This window comes from Armigeres subalbatus, chromosome 2 (genome assembly GCF_024139115.2).
Source record: "Armigeres subalbatus isolate Guangzhou_Male chromosome 2, GZ_Asu_2, whole genome shotgun sequence".
NCBI lineage: Eukaryota > Metazoa > Arthropoda > Insecta > Diptera > Culicidae > Armigeres > Armigeres subalbatus.
This window is the reverse complement of record NC_085140.1, coordinates 258,127,759-258,149,826: the sequence shown is the minus strand read 5'-3', so window position 1 is coordinate 258,149,826 and position 22,068 is coordinate 258,127,759. Positions and strand designations below refer to the sequence as shown.

General features: G+C 40.7%; 1 protein-coding gene across 1 annotated transcript in view; it reads right to left on the bottom strand.

Annotated features, from left to right (window-relative positions):
- Positions 1–4,323: 4,323 nt before the first annotated feature.
- Positions 4,324–22,068, bottom strand: part of LOC134212115 (insulin gene enhancer protein isl-1) — a 143,540-nt gene continuing 125,795 nt past the window's right edge. Inside the window, exons 5-8 of the mRNA XM_062689665.1 lie at positions 19,614–19,734; positions 6,618–6,780; positions 6,318–6,530; positions 4,324–5,323 (exon numbers count right to left, since the gene is read on the bottom strand). Of these exons, the coding sequence (XP_062545649.1) occupies positions 5,153–5,323; positions 6,318–6,530; positions 6,618–6,780; positions 19,614–19,734 (668 nt within the window). The 3' untranslated portion in view covers positions 4,324–5,152. The remainder of the gene's footprint in view (positions 5,324–6,317; positions 6,531–6,617; positions 6,781–19,613; positions 19,735–22,068) is intronic.

Here is a 22,068-nt window from a genome sequence, read left to right as displayed (position 1 = left end):
CCACAATGGAAGAATAGGAGTCGGGACAACCAGGATCATGGCAAGCAAGTAGGGAAAAGCAGAGATGTACAAAACCGAACATACTCAGGAGTGGTGATCGGATTTGAACGGACAGCACCGGAGCAATCGTCAGTAGAAATAATGGAAAATGAGGTAATCGAGGAGGATGCAGTTGAGTTAGACACTGGATCGACGGCAACAAAACAAGCGGAAACTGTGTCCATCCCGGATTCTATGATCGAACGCGAGAAGATGGCGGAAACAATGAGTTTCAAAAATAAAACTGATCGGATCTGGTTTGTGAAGAAAGGAGTAATGGGCTACACAGACTGTGTAAGCGCATTGAGGAAGGAGGAGGAGAAAAAACAATCACGATTGGCGAATCAGCGACTAGATTTAACTATGGCAGGTTCCATAGACCGGTCGCCACCGAAGAAAACCTCTCGCAGGAATGCTTCTCACAGCACATCAGAATCAACTTCAGATTAAAATTGAATTGTTTATGAGCTTTTGGCTCCGTAGAGTTTTATTGTAAACATCTGAGCCTGTAAAATAAACGAAATGAGTAAAAAAAAAATTGATAAAGCCGCATCGAACATGTGGCTGATCCGAGGTGAACTCTCGCCGGTAATCGAAGCAGACATGATAGCCATTCAGGAGAGAGTAATGCCTACAAGAAATTGCAGGCGGTATGTTTGGCACCAAAATGTTGATGACATCTGTCGGATGTGTCAACAACCACCCGAAACCATAGATCATGTTATGGCAGGCTGCCCAGTACTCACAAATGCAGCCTACACCGAACGACACAATGGTGTTGCAAAGATTGTGCATCAACAGCTGGCGTTACAATGTGGTATTTTGGAGCAGTTTGTATCAAATTACCGGTACCGTCCAGACCCTGTTCTTGAAAACGATCGTTACAAGCTGTATTGGGATCGTATACCATATTGACGGATCTATTTATTCACCACACGCGCCCAGATAAAATGGCTTACGACAAAGTTCGGAAGAAAGTGGTCAGCACCGACATCGCCGTTCCACTAAACCGTAACCTGGAGGAAACTCATGGCCGAAAAATCGCCAAGTATCACCCGTTGGCCGTTAAGTTTATGGGGATTCATAGAGGTGCCGAAGATTGTCCCTGTAGTTATATCAACCACTGGAATTGTACCTACGAAACTTTTGGAAAGCCTAAGAATGCTGAGCATGGAAAAGGAGTTGCCAGCTATCCAGAAGTCGGTAAATCTCAGCACGTGTCCCATTGTCTGGAACTTCCTGGGTCAAGATGATGTACATCCAGGTACATCCAGGTATATCCAATCCAGGTATAAATGTGAAAAAAACATACGTCCATTTGATCAGGTTTGAACTACATTTCAATAGTTTCCATATAATTTGGAAGCAACTGCTGCAAGCTCGCAGCGCTTGTATCCAGTTGATAAGGGCATATTGTCCTGTATCCACTGGGGCGTTTTGACAGTTGAAATATATTTTCGAAAAACGTTATTTGGTAGGATTTGATTTGTTTCTTATTTTTGGGATTTTTTCCGCATGTTAGTAAAAAGAAGCGAAAAATATGGTGCCGTATTTCTTTGTTTCTTGATGAGATGACTGTATGTTTAGTGAGATGGAAAACGGAGCAGTTCCCCTAATTTTCTTAGTAAGCCTGGAAAGATATTTTTGCTTGTGAATCTCAAAGAAGAAAATGGCAGAAACGTTTCGCTCGCCTTTAAGACATCAGGTAATAAAAAGGATTAACTAATTTGGTCGCGATTTATTCAGTGAAAAAGAAATTGAGCCAGTTGTGGTGTGGAATATACGAAGCGTAGCGAATACGCGCAGCAGCTGGAAGTGGCACTCCCAACGGAAGAGCAGCTAGGCGCAGCGTCTCTTGAAGATGGCTGGAGAGATATTCGATCCTCCATTGGTAGCACCGCTGCAATTGGCACGACATAAACTCGATTTTCCGGAGGAAAAAGCGCCAGCAGGAAGATCAAGACCGTGAAGAGACGGAGCAACTGTACCGCGCTAATAACACACGAAAGTTCTATGAGAAGATAAACCATTCACGTAAAGGCCACGTGCCACAGCCTGATATGTGTAAGGACATAATCGGGAACCTTCTTACGAATGAGCGTGAGGTGATCCAAAGGTGGCGGCAGCACTACGAAGAACACCTGAATGGCGATGTGGCAGACGAAGATGGCGGTATGGTGATGGGCCTGGGAGAACGTGCGCAGGACATAATTTTACCGGCTCCGGATCTCCAGGAAATCCAGGAGGAGATTGGCAGACTGAAGAACAACAAAGCCCCTGGAGTTGACCAACTACCAGGAGAGCTATTTGAACACGGTGGTGAGGCATTGGCTAGTGCGCTGCACCGGGGCATTACCAAGATTTGGGAGTAGGAAGTTTTGCCGCAGGCGTGGATGGAAGGTGTCGTGTGTTCTATCTACAAAAAGGGTGATAAGCTGGATTGTAGCAACTACCGCACAATCACATTGCTGAACGCCGCCTACAAGGTACTCTCCCAAATTTTATGCCGTCGACTAGCACCAATTGTAAGGGAGTTCGTGGGGCAGTACCAGGCGGGTTTTATGGGCGAACGCTCCACCACGGACCAGGTGTTCGCCATTCGCCAAGTACTGCAGAAATGCCGCGAATACAACGTGCCCACACATCATCTATTCATCGACTTCAAAGCCGCATATGATACAATTGATCGGGACCAGCTATGGCAGTTAATGCACGAACACGGATTTCCAGATAAACTTACATGGTTGATCAAAGCGACGATGGATCGGGTGATGTGCGTAGTTCGAGTTTCAGGGGCATTCTCGAGTCCCTTCGAAACGCTCAGAGGGCTACGGCAAGGTGATGGTCTTTCGTGTCTGCTATTCAACATCGCTTTGGAAGGGGTAATACGAAGAGCAGGGATTAACACGAGTGGTAGAATTTTCAATAAGTCCGTCTTTTGGCTTCGTCGACGACATAGATATTATGGCATGGTAACTTTGAGAATATTGAGGAAGCCTGCATCAGACTGAAGAGGGAAGCCTAGCGGATCGGACTAGTCATCAACACATCGAAGACGAAGTACATGATAGGAAGAGGTTCAAGGGAAGACAATGTGAGCCACCCACCGCGAGTTTGTTGGTCACGAAATCGAGGTGGTAGAAGCATTTGTGTACTTAGGCTCACTGGTGACTGCAGAAAATGATACCAGCAGAGAAATTCGGAGACGCATAGTGGCTGGAAATCGTACGTACTTTGGACTTCGCAAGACGCTCCGATCGAATAAAGTTCGCAGCCGTACCAAACTGACAATCTACAAAACGCTCATTAGACCGGTAGTCCTCTACGGACACGAGACCTGGACGATGCTCGTGGAGGACCAACGAAAGGAAAGTGATGTCTACCATCTATCGTGGGGTGCAGATGGCGGACGGTACGTGGAGGAGGCGAATGAACCACACGTTGCATGATCTGCTGGGAGAACCATCGATCGTTTACACTGCGAAAATCGGACGACTGCGGTCCGGGCACGTAGCTAGAATGTCGGACAGTAACGCCGTTAAAATGGTTCTCGACAACGATCCGATGGGCACAAGAAGGCGAGGTGCGCAGTGGGCAAGGTGGATCGATCAGGTGGAAGATGACTTGCGGACCCTCCGTAGACTGCGTGGTTGGCGACTTGTAGCCATGGACCGAGCCAAATGGAGAATACTCTTATATACCGCACAGGCCACTTCGGCCTTAGTCTGAATAAATAAAAATAAATATACGAAGCGTATTCCATGCCAGCGTTCCAAGCTTTGGAGATTCTAATACCGTTTGCTTCTGCTTACTTATGCGAGCGTGGATTTTCAACACATCTTCAGATGAAGACCAAAGCAAGAATCAGATTGAACATTGATTACAATTTGAGATTGGGGCTTTATCAGACATGCAAATTTGTATGCCGAAGCTGGTACCATAAATGCAGGTACAACTATCACACTGAATGAATCACTGCTGAAGAATGGCATAATAGAATGATAAAAGATATTGAAATAAAGTGACTAGAAAATATAGGTTTGTTCTTGCTTTCAGCATGACTAGGGGGCCGTGGGCCACTTGGTTAATCATAGAAGGGGTCGCGATCTCGAAAAGGTTGGGAACCACTGTTCTAGAGGTACTCTGGACCCATGAGTGCGAGAGAGTGAGATTAATGCCAAGCTGCTGGCGGCGATGTGTGATAGACCATCTGGTGCTTTTGTTTCTTTAAAAAGGATTTGTATAAACTCTATTCAAATTTCTTTCATCAAGAAAAACTACGCATTTGTATGATTAAAATTGATGGGTTTTAATCGGTCTAATTATTTTTTCCATACAGTCAATATGTTTTTTATTATACACATTTTGCTTCAATTGCATTGCATACTTCGTCAAGGGGATGAACTGTTCATTGATTAAATCTCAAAAGTGATTCATTACTATAATACAATTAATTTCCCTACATCTCCTTATAGCGAATTTTCTCGTAAAACTTAGTTATGTTTGATTCTTTATTATACTCTACTGTCATTTGCCACTTTCTATCTTATGGATGCTGGCATAGCTTGATGGTATGATAAATAAAAAAGCATTTTTTACACGAGATTTAAATTGATTTACAAATAAAATCTTAACACTTTAGGAGACCATTGTAACTTTGAATTTGATTATGCTAACCTTCAGTGAGAAGAAAATGCCCAACTGATATTTCAGTGATTCTATTTCGATTTCTATGTTTCTGGTATAGTACAATATTTACAAGGAAAACAAAAATTCGCCTTTGTACAATTTGCGACGAATTAGATACGAACCAACAATTAATAAAATAAAAGTACGATTGGCTAGATTTCTGAGGCTATCAACCATAGTTTCAATCTCTGTGTGGGGTTTGTTGAAATAAATTAAATTAATATCTTTGCGTGCACGGCGAACGTGATATACCTATAGATCTTTTTTTCGAAACTGAACTATTGTCGCGTATTTAAAATGGATCACTTCCGTAGGAACCAACGAGCAACTATAATTGAAACATGGCAGTTAACAAAAAGTTTTACTTCAGAACGGCTGAGGAAAGTTCGGAGCGGAAAGAAACCTATCACTGTTCGTAGTAAGCCTACGGGCTGCCTTGCATGCTGTCGTCACTCTCCAGATATGTCACATACGAATCGGTACTGTCCGGGTGATGGTGACCACTCATGTCCATGTGGGAGGGAATCGGTGGGCCCTGACCCTGGGGTGGCATCTGTTGCATACCTCCGCCACCACCGACATCATAGCCGTGCATCTGAAAAAAATGTGTTGGATAAATAAAGGATTTAAATTTGAAGAATGCTTTGGAAATTCTACAAAATTGTGGAACAGCTCCAATAGTTATGGTTAGATAGCATTTAAGTAACGAAAAATTACTTTAATCAGCGTGGTATTTATTGAGCAAAGCTTTAATCGGGTCTAGTCTAGAGAAGTGCACCGATCTGAAAATTGTCGGCAATGGCATTTGTCGTTATTTTGTGTGGCGGCGAACTTTCACGGTAAAATATTTTGGCAAACTTTGTTATGGAAAAACGTACTGAGATAAAAATTCAAGCAATAAAATGCGGTGACTGTCGCATTATGAACCGATTCCCCCTAACTGCAGATAAATATCATCTCGACAATTGCCGAGAGCGAAAGGAATGCGTCCGCTTTAAATATTTTACGGATTAATATGGCTGCGGTTGTCGTTTCCTCCCGAGTATCCTTCTCCGGCGGTAGCCACACCAAAAACGACAAAAAGTATACGGAATTTCGCAAATTCTGTCTTCCTTTCTTCTGCTGACTGGATAGAATGGCTCGATACTGATACGAATGCAGAGCATGGACGGTTGTTGGCTCTTGGCGACCATATTTTCCCCCATTCATTCTCGCATCCGAACGGGACAGCCAATGAGATTGAATCGACGCTGCTGGGCGCAGGTGAGTTCCACCAAGTCAGAAGGAGACAGATCCACCGTCGTTATATTTCTGTATTATTTATGTCGCTTTATTACTGAATTTAGTGTGTTGGAGTTTGCCGCATGACTTGCCCCCCTCTACGCGATTCTAAGCCCTCATGAAAATAATCCCAAAAGAAATGAAGTCGACGGCGGCGCGGCAGCATGTGCTGAATTGTTAACGAATTTGGTCTCGCTGCGGTTGAATGGAGACGAATAAATTTGCACACTTTATGCACGTTTCCATTTTGGGCAGTTCTTCCGAAGTTGTAGAATCTGAAGATATTCTTTTGCAGTTTATGTACGTACCTGATTGACTAGATGCTGAAACGCGGGTGTGTGAGTGTTGATTGCTCCGTTGCTATCGAGGTCCGAGTGCAGCGCAAAGTCCGACAGGGCCTTCCACGGGGGTTGGTAGGCCGTCACTTCCAGACCGTGCATGTTCAGCGGAGAATCATGCCGTACCGGGGAGCTGGCAACCATTGGGATTCCCTGCATGCCATAACCGAGTTTACGACCTTCCTGTGTGGGATGGTAATGGGATTTCGATTAGTCGAGTTGACAATTTGTCACCGGCATCGCATTTAGGAGGCTGTTGTAGTCCATTACCTTCTCCTGTTGCATCTGCAGCTTCATCTGGATGGTTTTCTTCTTGTCCTTACACCGTTTGTTCTGGAACCAAACCCGGATGACCCGCGGCGAGAGGCCGGTCATCTCCACCAGCTGTTCCTTCATGAGCGCATCCGGTCGGGGATTGGCATTGTAGCAGGTTCTGGAAGAAATACACAAACGAAGACGTAACGCCAGTTAGCACCAGTTGATTCAATTATCGGTGTGCTAAAACTTCCCGATATGGCGAATCGCCGCCGTGAGTAATTTGAATAATTATAATTAGTCGCGCAAGCAGAGTCGTGTGCGCGCAGCCTCTCAGCGGTCGCCGCGTTGCACAGTGGTCGATGGGTAATCAAAAGGGTCATTTATCGACCTCTATTACTTTATTTTGTACTTATTCGGTACTTATTTCCAAAGAATTCAATGCCTTGCTGGATAAGAAATGTTCTCTATATTTTGGAGAAATCCGATAAGAGATCTAATGTTAAACTATCGAAAAATATGAAGACGGCTGGGCGGAAGTAAACCTCTGCCGTATTGAGCATGAATCCAAATTTCGTTTCGAACGCCCGTCACTGTGATCGTCGTTGTGCGCAACCTCTTGACTCTTGACTATGTTTGCGCACCTCTGACTCTAACTGCCGCGGGCTTGATGTCAAAGGGCTTGCTGTTCAATAGATGAATAAATTGTACATATTTATTCATCATTTGTAGAAAATAATTCCACAGAAGTAACGGAGGGCAATGTTACGATAGCTGGGTGTATTACAGTAGCAATTTTCCTAAGCATTACGGAGACCGGAGACAAAGTCAACAGTCAATGCACTTTAATGGCGGCAATATCGAGTTGGTCGTCACGGCTGGGTGACATCCAGTGACCGCTTCTAATATTGCACAGTGGCAAATGTAGACAAAGTGTTGACTAATGGTACTTATAGAAAGTTGTTGTATCCATATTAATTTTCATAATTGTGATTTTTCGCGGTTTCAATGGGTACAAGCGCCAGACAGCAATTTGTACGCAATCATGCAAGTTGCATCGCAACTTATGATCAAAACAGCAAATGCAAAGTTGGTTCACCGTCAATCAAGCGACAACGAAGGTATGGTAGTCGGAGCACACGCTGATATAGGGTCAGCTTGGGGAGTGCGCAGCTCTACGTCAATGCAGAGACTGGTACGAAGCGATAATGGTATCGGCAAACACGGTCATGGATGGAGGAATTGTTTGACCAAATGGATACAATTGTGTTTGTCCTCTTCATTGATGGAAGAAGTAGTTTTACCTCGAAATGCTATTGCATTAAACCGACGGTTTTACAATGGAAATTAACGCATAGCAGAATAAGGGAACAGATAGGGGAACTCATCTCATCGCAAAATAAAGAAATACTGCACCAATCTAGTCGCATTCTTTGGTCATTTTCAAGATAGTCTGATCCATGTCGATTTCTAATCAGTCTAATCACTGGCGGCGCCAGAGTTCTGGTATTGATATTGGTCGAAAATTAGTTTAGGAGAAATGCTTCCAAAATTTCATTAGGAATTTTTTTGAAATTTCTTTAGGAAGCTTTTCGGAAATTGATTTAGAAATTTCTTCGGAATATGTTTTAGGAAATCCTTCAGAAGTTAACTCTAGGTATAAATTAGAAAATTACGCCAGGAATTCATTTTGACATTTGTCCAGGGATTCTTTCAGAAAATTCTCTGGAAAGGCGTTTGTAAATTCCTCCGTAAATTCCTTAGAAACTTCCTCCAAAAATCATGCGAAAATCATTTTTCTACGGATTTTTTCCGAAATTCCTGCAGGAATTATTTCAGAAATTTTGTTGAAAGATTTTTTCCAAAAAATTATTAAAGAATGAAATAGGAAACACTAAAAGAACTTTCCGAAGAGTTTCTAAAGGTATTTTTAAAGAAATTTTCAAATCAAAGGTCTCAAGGAATATCTAATTAAATATCCGGAGGAATGTCTGAAGACATTCCTAAAAAAATCGAAAGAATTCCTAAATAAAGTCTTGAAGAAATTCTGATGGAATTCCAGAAATTTCTTCTTATAGGGATCACCTAAGGAAGAATTGGAAGAACGTCTTTAGGAAATTTCTGAAATAACTGCTGAAGCGAAGGAGTTTCTAAAGCATTTTTTCAAAATTACGAAGGAATTCACCTATAGGAATTTATGGAGATTGGCCGGATACAATTTCCGTAGGTATTTCCGAAGAATTTTCCGTAGGTGCTCCGACAAAATTTCCAAAGAAATTCTTTAAAAAAATCGTTAAGAAAATATCGAAGGAATCACTTGAGGAGTTTCCGAAGGAATTTTCGAAGAAATCACGGAAGAAATCTCCAAAGAATTTCTAAGAATTCTAAGAATTCAAAAAATTCAAATTACTTTGGAAACTCCTTCAGAAGTTGGTTCGATAATTCCTGAAAGGAATTCCTGTGGAATTACGAGAGCCGAGAGAATGAATTCCTGAAGAAAATTCCGGAGGATTTTGTAAAAGATTCCATAGACAAATTTTGGAAGAAATGTTCAAATGAATTCCTAAAATAGTTTCTGAAGGTTTTTTTTTCTGGATTTATTTGTAGGATTTTAGAAGAAATTCTTTGTGGAATTTGGCAATGATCCACTGGAGGAATTTCCGAAGGATTACTTAAGGCAGGAAGTTAAAACTAAGGCAGTCTTGGAGCGCGCAGCTTAATACACTGCCAAATACGTATTGAAGAGTAATAGCGACACAAGAAGAAAATCGCGTATCTTTTAGAATGGTTTTGAGGCCACCGGGAAGTAAATTCAGGAGTTGGCAATAGTTAACTTCCCTGGACATAAAGTATCATTTTGTTAGCCTCATGAAGTGCTTTTGTGTTAAATGAACACTAAGGTGTGAGGCGGCAATGTAATGCCAACGAAGAAGAAGACAAAATGAGATTGATAGAAAAACACTTTTGACTAAATACCTGTTGCAAAGAATGTGCAAATAAACAATTATTTCGATGAAAATCTTAAAGTCCATGTTTGAGGACAAAAAAAATCCAACATCTAGTAATTTCCGAAAGAATTCTAAAGCAATCATTGTAAAAACGATGATACTTCTTCAAGTGGCCTTGATTCGTTGTAATCGGCTTGGGAACAAAGTATGATGATGTGCATTTTTTCCTTTATTTCGAAGCACCAGAAAAAATCTTTGAAATAGACGAGCTAGGTGCAGGAGGTCGTAGGTTTAATTCCAAGCTCGTCGCTCTTCTACTTTGTATTTCTACCTTAGTTCTTGCTGTATTTCACGTTCTACCAAAAACGATTCCTATTGTTATAACCTCCCACACAATCCCAAAACTTCCCGTGGCACCCCGACTAGAAGAGCATAACTAAAACTTAACACAATTTCAACATATTGTGATCTTTATAACTTACTTTGATACAATTTTGTTCTTAGTAGCCATTATCTTTCAAATGTTGTAACAGGATTTTAACATAATAAGATTTAAAAAATGCTTAATACCGAATTGCCCAACAGTAGGCAATTAAAATAGATGTAGCAAAGTCTCCTGCCATAGATATCATAAACGCCGATATATTTTGAAAAAGTCTTATTTGTAATGTTCTTAGTTTCATGTTCTTGAAAAATATTCTTGTTCAGAAAAAAACTAATATTTCTGAATGTTGATCACAATCTGGAGACCTATCACGACCTGTAACTGCACAGTAAACAATATATTTTGTATCTGATTCTGTTATAAATTTCTAACAAAATATGTTATTTTTATGATAAAATTGTAACAAAATTTGATAGTTTTTTGTTTCGAGTAGTGTAATTTTTGATAGAAATTTAGATATTTTAACAACATCCTGCACCATATTTCTAACAAATTTTGTTATAAAAATTGTGTATAACATAATAACATATGATGATATAATTTTGATATGACCTTCTAGTCGGGACCCTTGAGAGGTCGGAGAGCTCTCTGCATCTTTCTTAAGTAGGTGTCCAACTAAACATCCTTCCCCTTCCTCAGCATTCGCAAGGACGTGGCCAGGACAGATCTCGACTATTGGAGAGTGCATTGCTTCCATCTATATGGTTCTAAGCATTGAAATAGAAGCGAATTTCATCTAAACTTTCAGAGAAAATATCAAGGGGGTACATCAAGCAATGCCGAGGTCCTAAGGGGATCTTCTCAACAAAACGGTTGAGAACCGCTGATCTAAGAGAGTGGTTAATTCCAAATCAATATCTATATCAACGGGTGAAAGTGAGGCTACTCTCATACAATAGTCTTGGCTTGTAACACCTTCGAATTTGTGCGAAATGCTCAATGCTAATGATAATGCTAACCAGAAAAAATCTTTGAAGAATCTATTTCACTAGATCTAGACCAATCAAACTATCTTTGAGTTGTGATCTCGATATTCTTTTAAGGTCACTCCTCACGGAATCCAAGATTCAAAGTGCTCGCGTTTTCGGGGGCACACCACTCGATACGGAGGCGGCGCACAACTGTCATTTTTGTTGATTTAGCTTTGCTGCGTCGCAGCATGCGTGAAAAAATGAAAATGACAGTTGTGCGTTGTTTCCGTATCGAGTGGTGTGCCCCCGAAAACGCGAGCACTTTGAAACTTGGATTCCGTGAGGAGTGACCTTAAATTGAATATATATGATTCTCCACCATGCTCTGATTAAATCTTTTAAGGACGAACTTGTCAACGAATGTCAAAAAAAAGTAACGAAAAACTGTCATCTTTTTATTCCCCACTTGCTGTGACACAGCAAAGCTAACATAAACAGATGTCAGCTATCCGTTGCTTCTTTGTTGAGATTGGTGCCTCTGAAAATGCGAGGTGAAAATTATTTGGATCCTGGACGGTTGCACCTTAACTTGTAATGCATTATGATACATCCTACGCAGAACAGTCACGCGATCATCGAATACTTTGGTCTTGCTTTGTGCAAGTGAATTAACTAAGCATTGTGTATTTTTTTTTCTCGACGCGGGACTTGTAAAGTAAATAATTAGAACTTGTTGGATAATTATTGAGTCGTTTAACATTTAGTCCCGTGGCGCTCACGGAGATGCGGAGGTTTCCTTAGCTTCTTGTAGCAGTGGGTGTCAAACACTCTTTTCTCTCCTAATCCTGTATTGACTGTGACGACGTGGCCGGCATCGTTATTGATCTTGAGTTATTGAAACTCCAAAACATGTACAGTAAGAATGGTTTTCTAATCCCAAGAAATCTATTGAATTGGTTAGCTGTGCATATTTGTTGTTTGTCTGCCAGTCACAGCTAGCAACTACGAAGTGCACAATCAATCAAGCCAAGCTACGCTAAGCTACTTAATATTTACGATGCTCCAGAATATTCTTGAGTTCAAATCCTTGGAAGCTTATAAACTCGAAAATCGTCTGAGGCATCGTGACCAGGGTTTTTCGTGGTAGGTTTTCCAAAATTTTCCCGGATAAATTAAAAAGTGCTTTTTAAGGTTTTGAGCACTTTAGTACATAATATGTAGAACATGTATTTCATTTGAGCTAAGAGACGCTGCAAATGACTTTAAGTTCTAACTGCTGTTTTGTCCAAAAGCTTTTGAGGTATTGATTGCACTCTAGAACCTACACTCCCGGCCAAAAGTTTGGGTTCACCCTCGAAAAAAAATATGCAAAACATTTTGACCGTATTTTCGCCGTCTTACATCCGATTTCGGGTATTGTCAGCTCGATATAAAGAATCTGAGTAGATCTTGCATCGATGGTATTTCCAACTAACAATTTTTATTTTTTATGTGCTAAAGTATTACATTAAGATTCACATTTTTCTTATATTTATGTTGTAAAAATATGTGGATTTTTCTCAAAATTTACGACTAGAAATCCTGCTAGAACACTACACACTGTCGTTAAGTTCAGACCTTGCTATTCTAAACAATCAACAAAAGGAAATCTAATGCGCCAACCCTTTGTCATGAGTTGGGGAGGAGGCTTCCGAGCCTCTTGCAAGGAGGCTTCCGAGCCTCTTGAAAGGAGGCTTCCGAGCCTCTTGAAAGGAGGCTTCCGAGCCTCTTGAAAGGAGGCTTCCGAGCCTCTTGAAAGGAGGCTTCCGAGCCTCTTGAAAGGAGGCTTTCGAGCCTCTTGAAAGGAGGCTTCCGTGCCTCACTTAAAACGAGGATTCTGGGCCTCTTGAAAAAAGACTTCCGGGCTTCTGAAAGGAGGCTTCCAGGCCACTTGAAGAAGGCTTCCGAACCTCTTGGAGGGAGGGTCCCAAGCCTCTTGAAGAAAGCCTTCCGAGCATCTTGAAACTTGAAAGAAGGCTTCTTTCGAGCCTCTTGAAAGGAGGCTTCCAAGCTTCTTAATAGGAGGCTTCCAGGCCTCTTTAAAGGAAGCGTCCGGGCCCCTTAATACGAGGCTTCCGGGCATCTTGAATTGAAGCTTTCGGGCCTCTTGAAAGAAGGCTTCCGGGTCTATTGAAAGGAGGTTTCCGGGCCTCTTGAAAGAAGGCTTCCGGGTCTATCGAAAGGAGGTTTCCGGGCCTCTTGAAAGGAGGCTTCCTGGCCTCTTGAAATGAGGCTTCTGGGCCTCTTGGAAGGAGGCTTCTGGGCCTCTTGAAAGTAGGTTTTCGGGCATCTTGAAAGGAGGCTTCCTGGCCTCTTGAAAGGATGCTTCTGGATCTCTTGGAAGGAGGCTTCTGGGCCTCTTGAAAGGAGGTTTCCGGCCCTCTTGAAAGGAGGCTTCCTGGCCTCTTGAAAGGAGGCTTCCTGGCCTCTTAAAAGGAGGCTTCCTGGCCTCTTTAAAGGAGGCCTCCTGACCTCTTGAAAGGAGGCTCTTAGAAGTAGGCTCACGAGCCCCTAAAGGGAGCCTTCCGAGCCTTTTGAAAGGAACCTTCTGAGCCTATTGAAACAAGGCCACTCCAAACGAGGCTTCTAGACCTCTTGAAAGGAGTCGTCCAAGTCTCTTGAAAGGCGACCTTAGAGCAGCTTGGAAGAACGCTTCCGAGAAGCGTAGAAAGATGCTTCTAATCCTCATGCAACGAAAAAATCGAACTTTTCGAAAAAAAGCCTTCATGGCTCTCAAACGAAGGCTTCCGAACCTTTAAATTCTAGATTTCAGTTAAGAAGCATTCTCTTAACATATTCTTCAACATTTTGTTGTTATGGTTGTTGGTTGTGGAGGTCAGGATTCAGTTGGCTTTGATTTACTGATCGCTATGCATATCATGTACAAGACAAAGTTTTGATTTAAAAAATAAACAATTATCAAAACATTATTCATATTGGAATTGTACTAAGTCCGCCATTACGCGTTTTTGTCCGAGTACCCCCAGGGGTACATGTACCCCAGGTTGAGAACCGCTGCATTACACTATTTTTTGAAAAATCTTCGACACTTCAAACCGTCCTTAGGTTCAGATCTTGATATTCTAAATATTCCACAGAAAGAAGTGTAATGTCTTCATCATTCTTATGAGTTGAAGTAGCTCCGAGGGACATTATTACTCCATTATAGACACAGCACATTATTCCCAGAACATCTATGAGTTCAAGTATAGATTGAAGTATAGCAGCACTGGGAAAAGGGTGGCATGTATGTAATAGATAAGCGATGTCCCATTGAGCTATTCCGTTTCAAAAGTATGGCCCGTAGAACGCTTTGTTGACAAAACAAGCTTTTAATACTAGAACTGAGATTGGAATACCGTTGATGCTTTGGGAATACTGTGATATAATGATATGGAATTACTATTATCATCTTCCAAACTTAGACGTACATGCTCATGATATAGTTAGGAGCGAAAATACAGATTTGATAGTTCCATTAGGATACGGCAGACTTGAGGATTTTGTTTTTAGAAGTGGATTCGCAAGCGTGCGGAGGGCATTTTTGGTGACGATATAAATCTTACGACCTTCCTTCTGTTAAGCTTCCGTATGAAGGGGAAGGAAAGAGTATCAGTATGTAATCTGATATTTTCTTCACTGGAAAGGGGAAGGTGGTTTGATTTGCTTATATAACATCGCGTGCGAAACGGGTTTCTGTTAACGAGTACTGGCTCTAAGTTTCTAATACATGTGTGATGGTTTCACTCGGTTCGATGAACGTTCATTTTGGAATTATTTCCGATTCAATCGGCGCAGAGCATGAGTGGCCCTCATTCATTTTCTCTGCTGATAGCAGGTGTGGCTGCAATCGCTCTGAGTGAATCCTGCCTATGAATAAACATACTTATACGCGCGTGTGTATGGTAATTACTGTTCGAGTGAATCGTATGATGATTGAATCAGAAGGGAAAATCGGCAGTTCATTCTCGTTTCTAGATTCGATCCAGCGTGCAGTCTTGGGGTGAGCGATTGGATCATGTTATGAAAATGTGAGTCGACGCTCACTAACGTTATTCGGCAAAGGAAAAGGGGTAAACACAGTAAGAATGTTGCTTCAATCTGCTTGGAAGTATACGTTGCTTGAATTGGACGCGAAATAAGAAGATGCATGAAAGTAGGGACGTGTAATGGATGCTTATTTGGCATTCATTTGTCTTTACATTAATCAAATCAAAGCATAAGCGTATGTGCTAAGCACAGTTTGAACTTATCGCCTCGCTATTTTGGGGATTAAAATTTCGGTTTTCAGTTGTTTGATGTAACTGTAAATGCATAAACTTGGAAGCAAGCACGCGGCGTGATACTTTTCAAAATCGTATGTTTTTCATCGCATATAGAATATTGAATATTTATTGAAAGTTTTTTAAATTGGTTACTTCCGTATCACTTCTATGTCAAGAAACAAGTTGCGTATTAGTGAATTCTCTATGATAAATCGGCGGACCACCACTAAACCGAATCGTGCTTGTGAAGCATCGTGTAAAGCAAGAATTCAAATCATGTTATATATAAGAGAGTGCGCATCATGTACCAAATGATACTTTACAATACAATATTTAAGAATGTATAATATATATGACAATTTTGAATAAAAATATGTACCATATAGAGAGTTCTGTGCCTCTCATTGATGCGCAAAATGTGTCAGTTAGTTTTTATTGTAATCAAAAGTGATCAAACAAGTATATTTTCTATGCATGGTTATACGAATTTGATTCGTTAACTCATTAGGGTTGTCAAAACCAATATTTCATTAAATGCATCGAGCTATTGAAAACTCTCTATATATAAAAATGAGTTTCCATTTCCTTTGAGGCAATATAACTCACGAACGGATGGACCGATTTTCAAGATTTCCTCACTGATTTATTCGTCTTGGGATCAGTTGTGTTTATTTATACAAAGTGTTAGTAAGTTTCAAGGGGAAAGCTGCAGAATTATGCAAATACAATATTGGGACGAGTTTTGAGGAAAACCAATACATTCGCGCAAAAAATGATCTAGTGTGCGGCGTCACAATCAATCAACGCAGGGTACGTTCTGCTAGTAGTAATATAAAAATAAATTCTCATAGATATCGGCAACAGTTATTTCTACGCATGCCAAATAGTTGGATAATATATTAAAACAATTTGTTTCAAACTTTGAACTCACGTATAGAACTGCAATTCAATGAAGAAATGAAAAGGCGAATGTATTACGCAATTATGAATATATATAAAGTTAAAGTAAAATAAAGCTCATTGAAGTCAATCTGCCATTAAAAATATGATCAACATTCCCCTATTTAGCTATTTAACCCCTATTTAACTTTTTGTTATTAGAAACTTGTTCAAAATACGCCGGTTGGTTAAAATAATCTACCACATTTGTAGGTTTGTATGTATATTGATTGAAGGAAAAAAAATCTTTTTCTATATATAAAAATGAGTTTGCATTTCCCTTGAGGCAATATAACTCACGAACGGTTGGATTGATTTTCAAGATTTTCTCACTGATCGAATCGTTTCGGAATCAGCTGTGTTTGTACATGCTAAGAGTTGATCAATTTAACGCGTAATGTTGGAAAATTGTCAAAATGAGACGGTTTTATGAGTTCTGAAGAAAGCCATCAAGCTCAAACTGAAATCGATTATAACCCGTAAGTCCTGGTGGCTGCAAAAATCAAAGAACTTTTTCTATATATTTTTTTTGTTTGAGCTCTTTCAATATTTTTTTAAATTGTTTGAAATTATTCGATTTTGTCAACACATTTGATATGTTCACGTTTATATAAACTGTTTTTGCATTGTCATGGAGCTCCACTATGGTCCAATGCACCGAGTTCATCATTGACGTTTGAGACGGGCGCTGTTTACTAAGAATGAATACTTTTCATTCATCGAGTTCATGCAAGTGTTCATTTTTAGTAAACAGCGCCCGTCTCAAACGTCATTGTGTTCATTCGGTGCATTGGACCATCCACTCATTAATTCCCCCTAACACACGCGACGCGACTGTCACTGTCACCGTGAATCTATCGCTGGCTCGCTGCATCTACTGTCGGGTCGAGCATGTTTGTGGGAACCTTAACACGTTTTTACGAGGCTTTGATTTAGGTGGTAACTATCAACTGACTTTAGTATATAAGCAAACGAAACGTTACCAATATCTGTATAATATAATCCAAGTGATGCTCTATGATGTTTAGAACTACTAATCCATAACTGGATTTGCCCCTAAAGTACATGCAGCTCCACGTAGGTACTGCAAACGATTGGACGCGTCTAATATTTTGCTTTCAATATATCCGATTTATATGGGGATATAACAAGTCTGATTGCAATCAAATGAGTGAAATAGGACTCACTCACTGAAAATTATCGAGCAGCGATTGAACTTGGTCAAATTTCTGGGCTGCTTCGATCAGCAGAGAGTGAATCGAGAGCGGGCTGAATCCGCTATCAACCGAGTATAGACTAACGCAAAATGAACTCCCCCAAGAAATTATGACGTTTGAGCGGGTCGCATAATGAACGCAAAATGAACTTTTGTTCGAGAAGACGACCCGCTCAAATGTCAAAATCCGTCGGGTGAGTGAATTCGATGAACCCCTGCATAAGTCTATAGAAAGAAATAAACATGTTTGAAATCGAGTCTGCTCTAATTCATCAAAATGAGAGCGCGTGTGTTGATTCGCATACGACAGTAGAAGACGAGTGTGTGTCAAGTGGTGAGAGAATAAAAGCTTTTTGCCGATTCTCTCGGGAATCGACCATCACTGCATGTGACATCAGCATCTAGTTGAATTGGATTTTCATTGTGCAGTTGAACAGTACATCATGCGCGTGAAAAATTTGCGCACGCACCTCAACAACCCATAACTTTTGAGAATATGTTAGTAATCCACTTTTAGGCCAATAACCCCAAAAAAGACTATAAAATGCGGCTGATCGAAAGATACACAAAATACAACATGTTGCATTGAACTCTCCCGTCATTTTTTTTATTGGCTAGTAACACTAAGGTCAATATCTAATTTAGGACTGATATTTATTTGCGTAATTTTGGGCCAATATTAAGCTTACTAATTTATTGATTTTTTTTGTTTTTGATATCTGAAAAACTTTAAAGCTTAAAACATATGGGTTCTTAAGGAATGTTGACTTAATTAATTAAAAAACGACCCAGAGAATAAATTTTGACGAGACAGGTTAAACGTATTTTGTTGGTTAGGGTATTGTACAAAATCTTATTAGAGTATTCAAGGAAAAAGTCCAAGTATTTGTATGAATTGGCGTATTAAAGTAAAATAGTTATGTAAATAGTTTGAATAAGTAAACCAAATTTACATTTCGATTACATTTCGATCCCTGAAAATTTCATGAAGGTTGAGGGACATTGAAAGTCCATACTTTATGCGCCTAAAAATTGGAAACATAAAATAAAAGTGCTGTAGTGAGAGCCAGGCTGAAGAATAATTGATCTTAAAAGGGCCCAAAATCAACATTGCTGTCAATAGTTGTATGAAATCCTAAAAAGTTAACTGATAGATTGATTACGAAATCTCGATAGTCAGTTGAGATACAACTGAGTTATTAGCTCACATTTTCTGACCGTTTTTCATGACGGATTCTTATACGAAATTTTGGAATGACCGCTCTATCTTACGTCCTACGTCAAAACTGGAATAAACATTATTTGCGCTCATGTATGGAGCAAATCTATATTCCGTGGCAAATTGACTCATAATTTGTTTTTTACAGATTCGTCTAGCATTTCGGCTTTATTACAGCGATGATAAAAAGTTTGGTGCATCTATACTCATTGTGAATTAAAAAAAAACATTCAATTAAATTGATTGAGGTTTCAGATAGAAAAAAAGATTGTATATTGAAACGAAAATTGCTTTTTCATTTGACAAATAGATTCTACGCTGACTCGTAATAATATGGGGAATATACAACTTTTTAGAGGTAAATTTATGACATTCAAACAACTGACTGAAATTTGTAGCCATCTTTTTGAGTTGAATCTTTTGAGTTCAATCTTCACCTTCATTGAATTCCTATCGAATTTTCCAAATCAACTGCGCAAGAATGCGAGCCGAGGTTGACGGTACTGCGGCAGCTCACACCACTATTGGACGGAGCCGCTCAATTCTTCGATACAGAAGCGATAGAGAAGTGTGATTCTTATCACCCGAGATGAAAGTGGAAACCGCTCCTGTCCGGTTGGGCTGGACATGCGAACGCACGTGCTTTCCCGTGATAGATATCTGCGCACATAAACGGTCGGTCGGTCGGCGTGCCATCGCTCTAATGTTCTTCTTACTAAAAGGTCGATTTGTTCGAACCCGGCTGTTCTCGCGGTGACTTTGACGGGCGGTGTGTGTGTTTTTTTCTTTCTGCCATACCATTTCAAACGGGGAGTTTGTCCGGAGATTGAGATTAAAGCCAGGACAAAAAGGTGTGATCAGCACGTTCGTCTCTTTATATGGATGGACGACGACGACGACGGCACGGAACGTTTAGCTGCTGTGTCGGTGGTGAGCGTAATAAAATTTTATGGCCATCCTTCTACTCGAATCGGCAACGAAGAATCCCCCGGAGTCGGGGGAGGTGGACTTCGTTGCGGTTATACGTACCTTAAGGTGTGTAGCTGTTTCTCGTTGAGCACCGTTCGCACCCGGGTCGGTTTGCCGTCGGACGGTCCGGAGGGTCCTTTGCCGCGCATACTTTTGTGGGATCCCGATTCGCTGCCAGAATCTGAAACGGTCGAAGCGGTAAGTTAGATTGGGCGGATCTAGTCAGAGGGACGGCATTAGTAATCAAGAAAGACTTTGCCGGTTCATTTCATAATTGCTATACGCTTCGATTGGATTGAAACATCACGAACTCCGAAAGCAATTTTGTTTTGAGCCTTAATGTCTCAGACGTGTGACGATAATTGCGACTAGATTTGGTCCAACATATGGTCGTTTTGAATTCAGAAAGGTTTCTAAACTTCGAAGTTGCCGTGGCGTTCCATACCCAAAATTCAATCGTCATCATTGGCCAAAAGGCTAACATTTCCCTATCGGCAGTGCAACGAGAGGTTTCATCTTGCCATCGCGTGATTAAGTATAATCGCTTCTTCTCTGCTCACATACCTTGTATTCAACTAGACTACAGAAGTACTTGTACCGGTTGCCAGTGGACATGTAGCCCCTCGTACTCTATCACAGTATTGCATGGGGAGATGCTCACATCGTACGTAGGTCTATCCATCTCCGACCGAACCGGGTATAATTACCATAATACATATTCCATACCGGTCGCGGCGGCCGAACTTACTCAGATCCACCGCTCCCAATTACTCTTCCTTTAGGGGGAGTCCCGCTTGTTCTGTTCTTTGATGTACTGGGCAGTGGCATCGTCAGAATATACTGACAAGGGGGCTACCTACTAGGCATTATATTACAAGTATTATATTGGTACTCCATAAGTTCGTGACATTCGCGTAAATTTTAAATTTATATTCGAACTGGCTCTAATTGTACTTACAGTAAAAAACAGAGGGATTCTAATTGTATGGGAAGAATGTAACAGTTCAGTTCTATTTGATGGAAATTTAAACCACAAATAGTTTGACAATGGAGAACATAGTGTCGTTTTTTAAGATTACGTATGCAGTAGCGGGATAGACTGATCTGTAGACGACGTTGTTGGTGAAGTGCTACTACCCTAGTAACACAACTCACATTGATTTGGTTGCAGCAACTCAAATGTGACCAAATTTGGTTGTATATGAGTTACTGTAACTACTCTACAACATGTGTGTTACTCGGGTATGAACCAAGTTTGTGCAAATCACTTTGGCTTGCAATAAAAGTTCAAAAATAAATAAATTGTACAATTTGAATAAACCAGTTTGATGATTTTCATTTTATGAGATACCCCCTTCCCTTGGTATGTGCGTACACCATTTTTTAACATTGCTTTCCACTGCACAGTTTCATACATTGCGTCACGATTGTTTTCTTACTTTGCGGCGGCTTCTTCTACGCAGCTTCTAATATGGTAACATCTACATTTCTGATGGGTAATTGCGCTCACAATCAACTCGATGTATTCAATACCAGTCGAAGAGGAAAATGATTCCTCATTCCCAAATCGGCAGTCGGTTGGTTTCCGATACCTCCGCACTAATAATGATCATTATCGGGATGGGCGGCTTTTGCGAGCCTTTGTTATTTTCCGGTTCGTATTGTCTTGTTCTTTACCGGCATCAATTACCACGCAGCTCCATCGCAGGCAGCTTCTTTTCCGCCCGCGAGCTTCTTCTTGCGGCATGATGCTATCATATGTAAGTGATTCGGTCAGACTTTGGGGCTCCCAAAAAGTCAGTAGGTCAAGCTCTGAAGGGTGTTTTCACTTTTTTGTTCATATTTGGACGATGTGGACGATGCTGCCGATGGAATCACCTTCTGGGGAAGGACCTTGAACTTGAACGGTAGCCACTAGCAAACCTGTTAATAAGCGTCAAGGTGTCAATTGTTTTACTGGTTGACGAATTTTACAGCTCTAGTCAACGAGCACGTCATCGAAACCGAAGACCATGTGCAGATGATGGAGATGCGAAGTTCGCAATTTCATAGGATCAGCATTTAAATCCTATAAGATAGAAAATAAGTCACAAAAGGCAGCTTTTATTGTTTTTCGCTACTATAGTGGAATTAATATAAATATGTTAAAACTGCGCAAACTTGTGTGGCACAGTTCTTAAGTATTTCATTAATGAAATCATGAGATTTGCATTGGAAGAAGAACGAACAATCAATGTGATTCAATCTTGGATTATGACGTTGTCAATAAATGAGAAAAGAAACGAATAAGCGTTGAGCATAGCATAAAACTATCGACAATTTGCAAACGTTTGTGGAACTGTATCATCCTCCATCAGCTCAGCAGCAGCAGCATCATTCAACAATTATGGAAATCAGTTAATCGGTCAGTGTTGGCATGGAGCTCGGAGCTGACCGTCAAATGGATCCTCTGCCCCGCTCAACGGCCAAAATACACGACTTGTGAAGTGGAAAAGGAATAACGAAAACAAAGCAT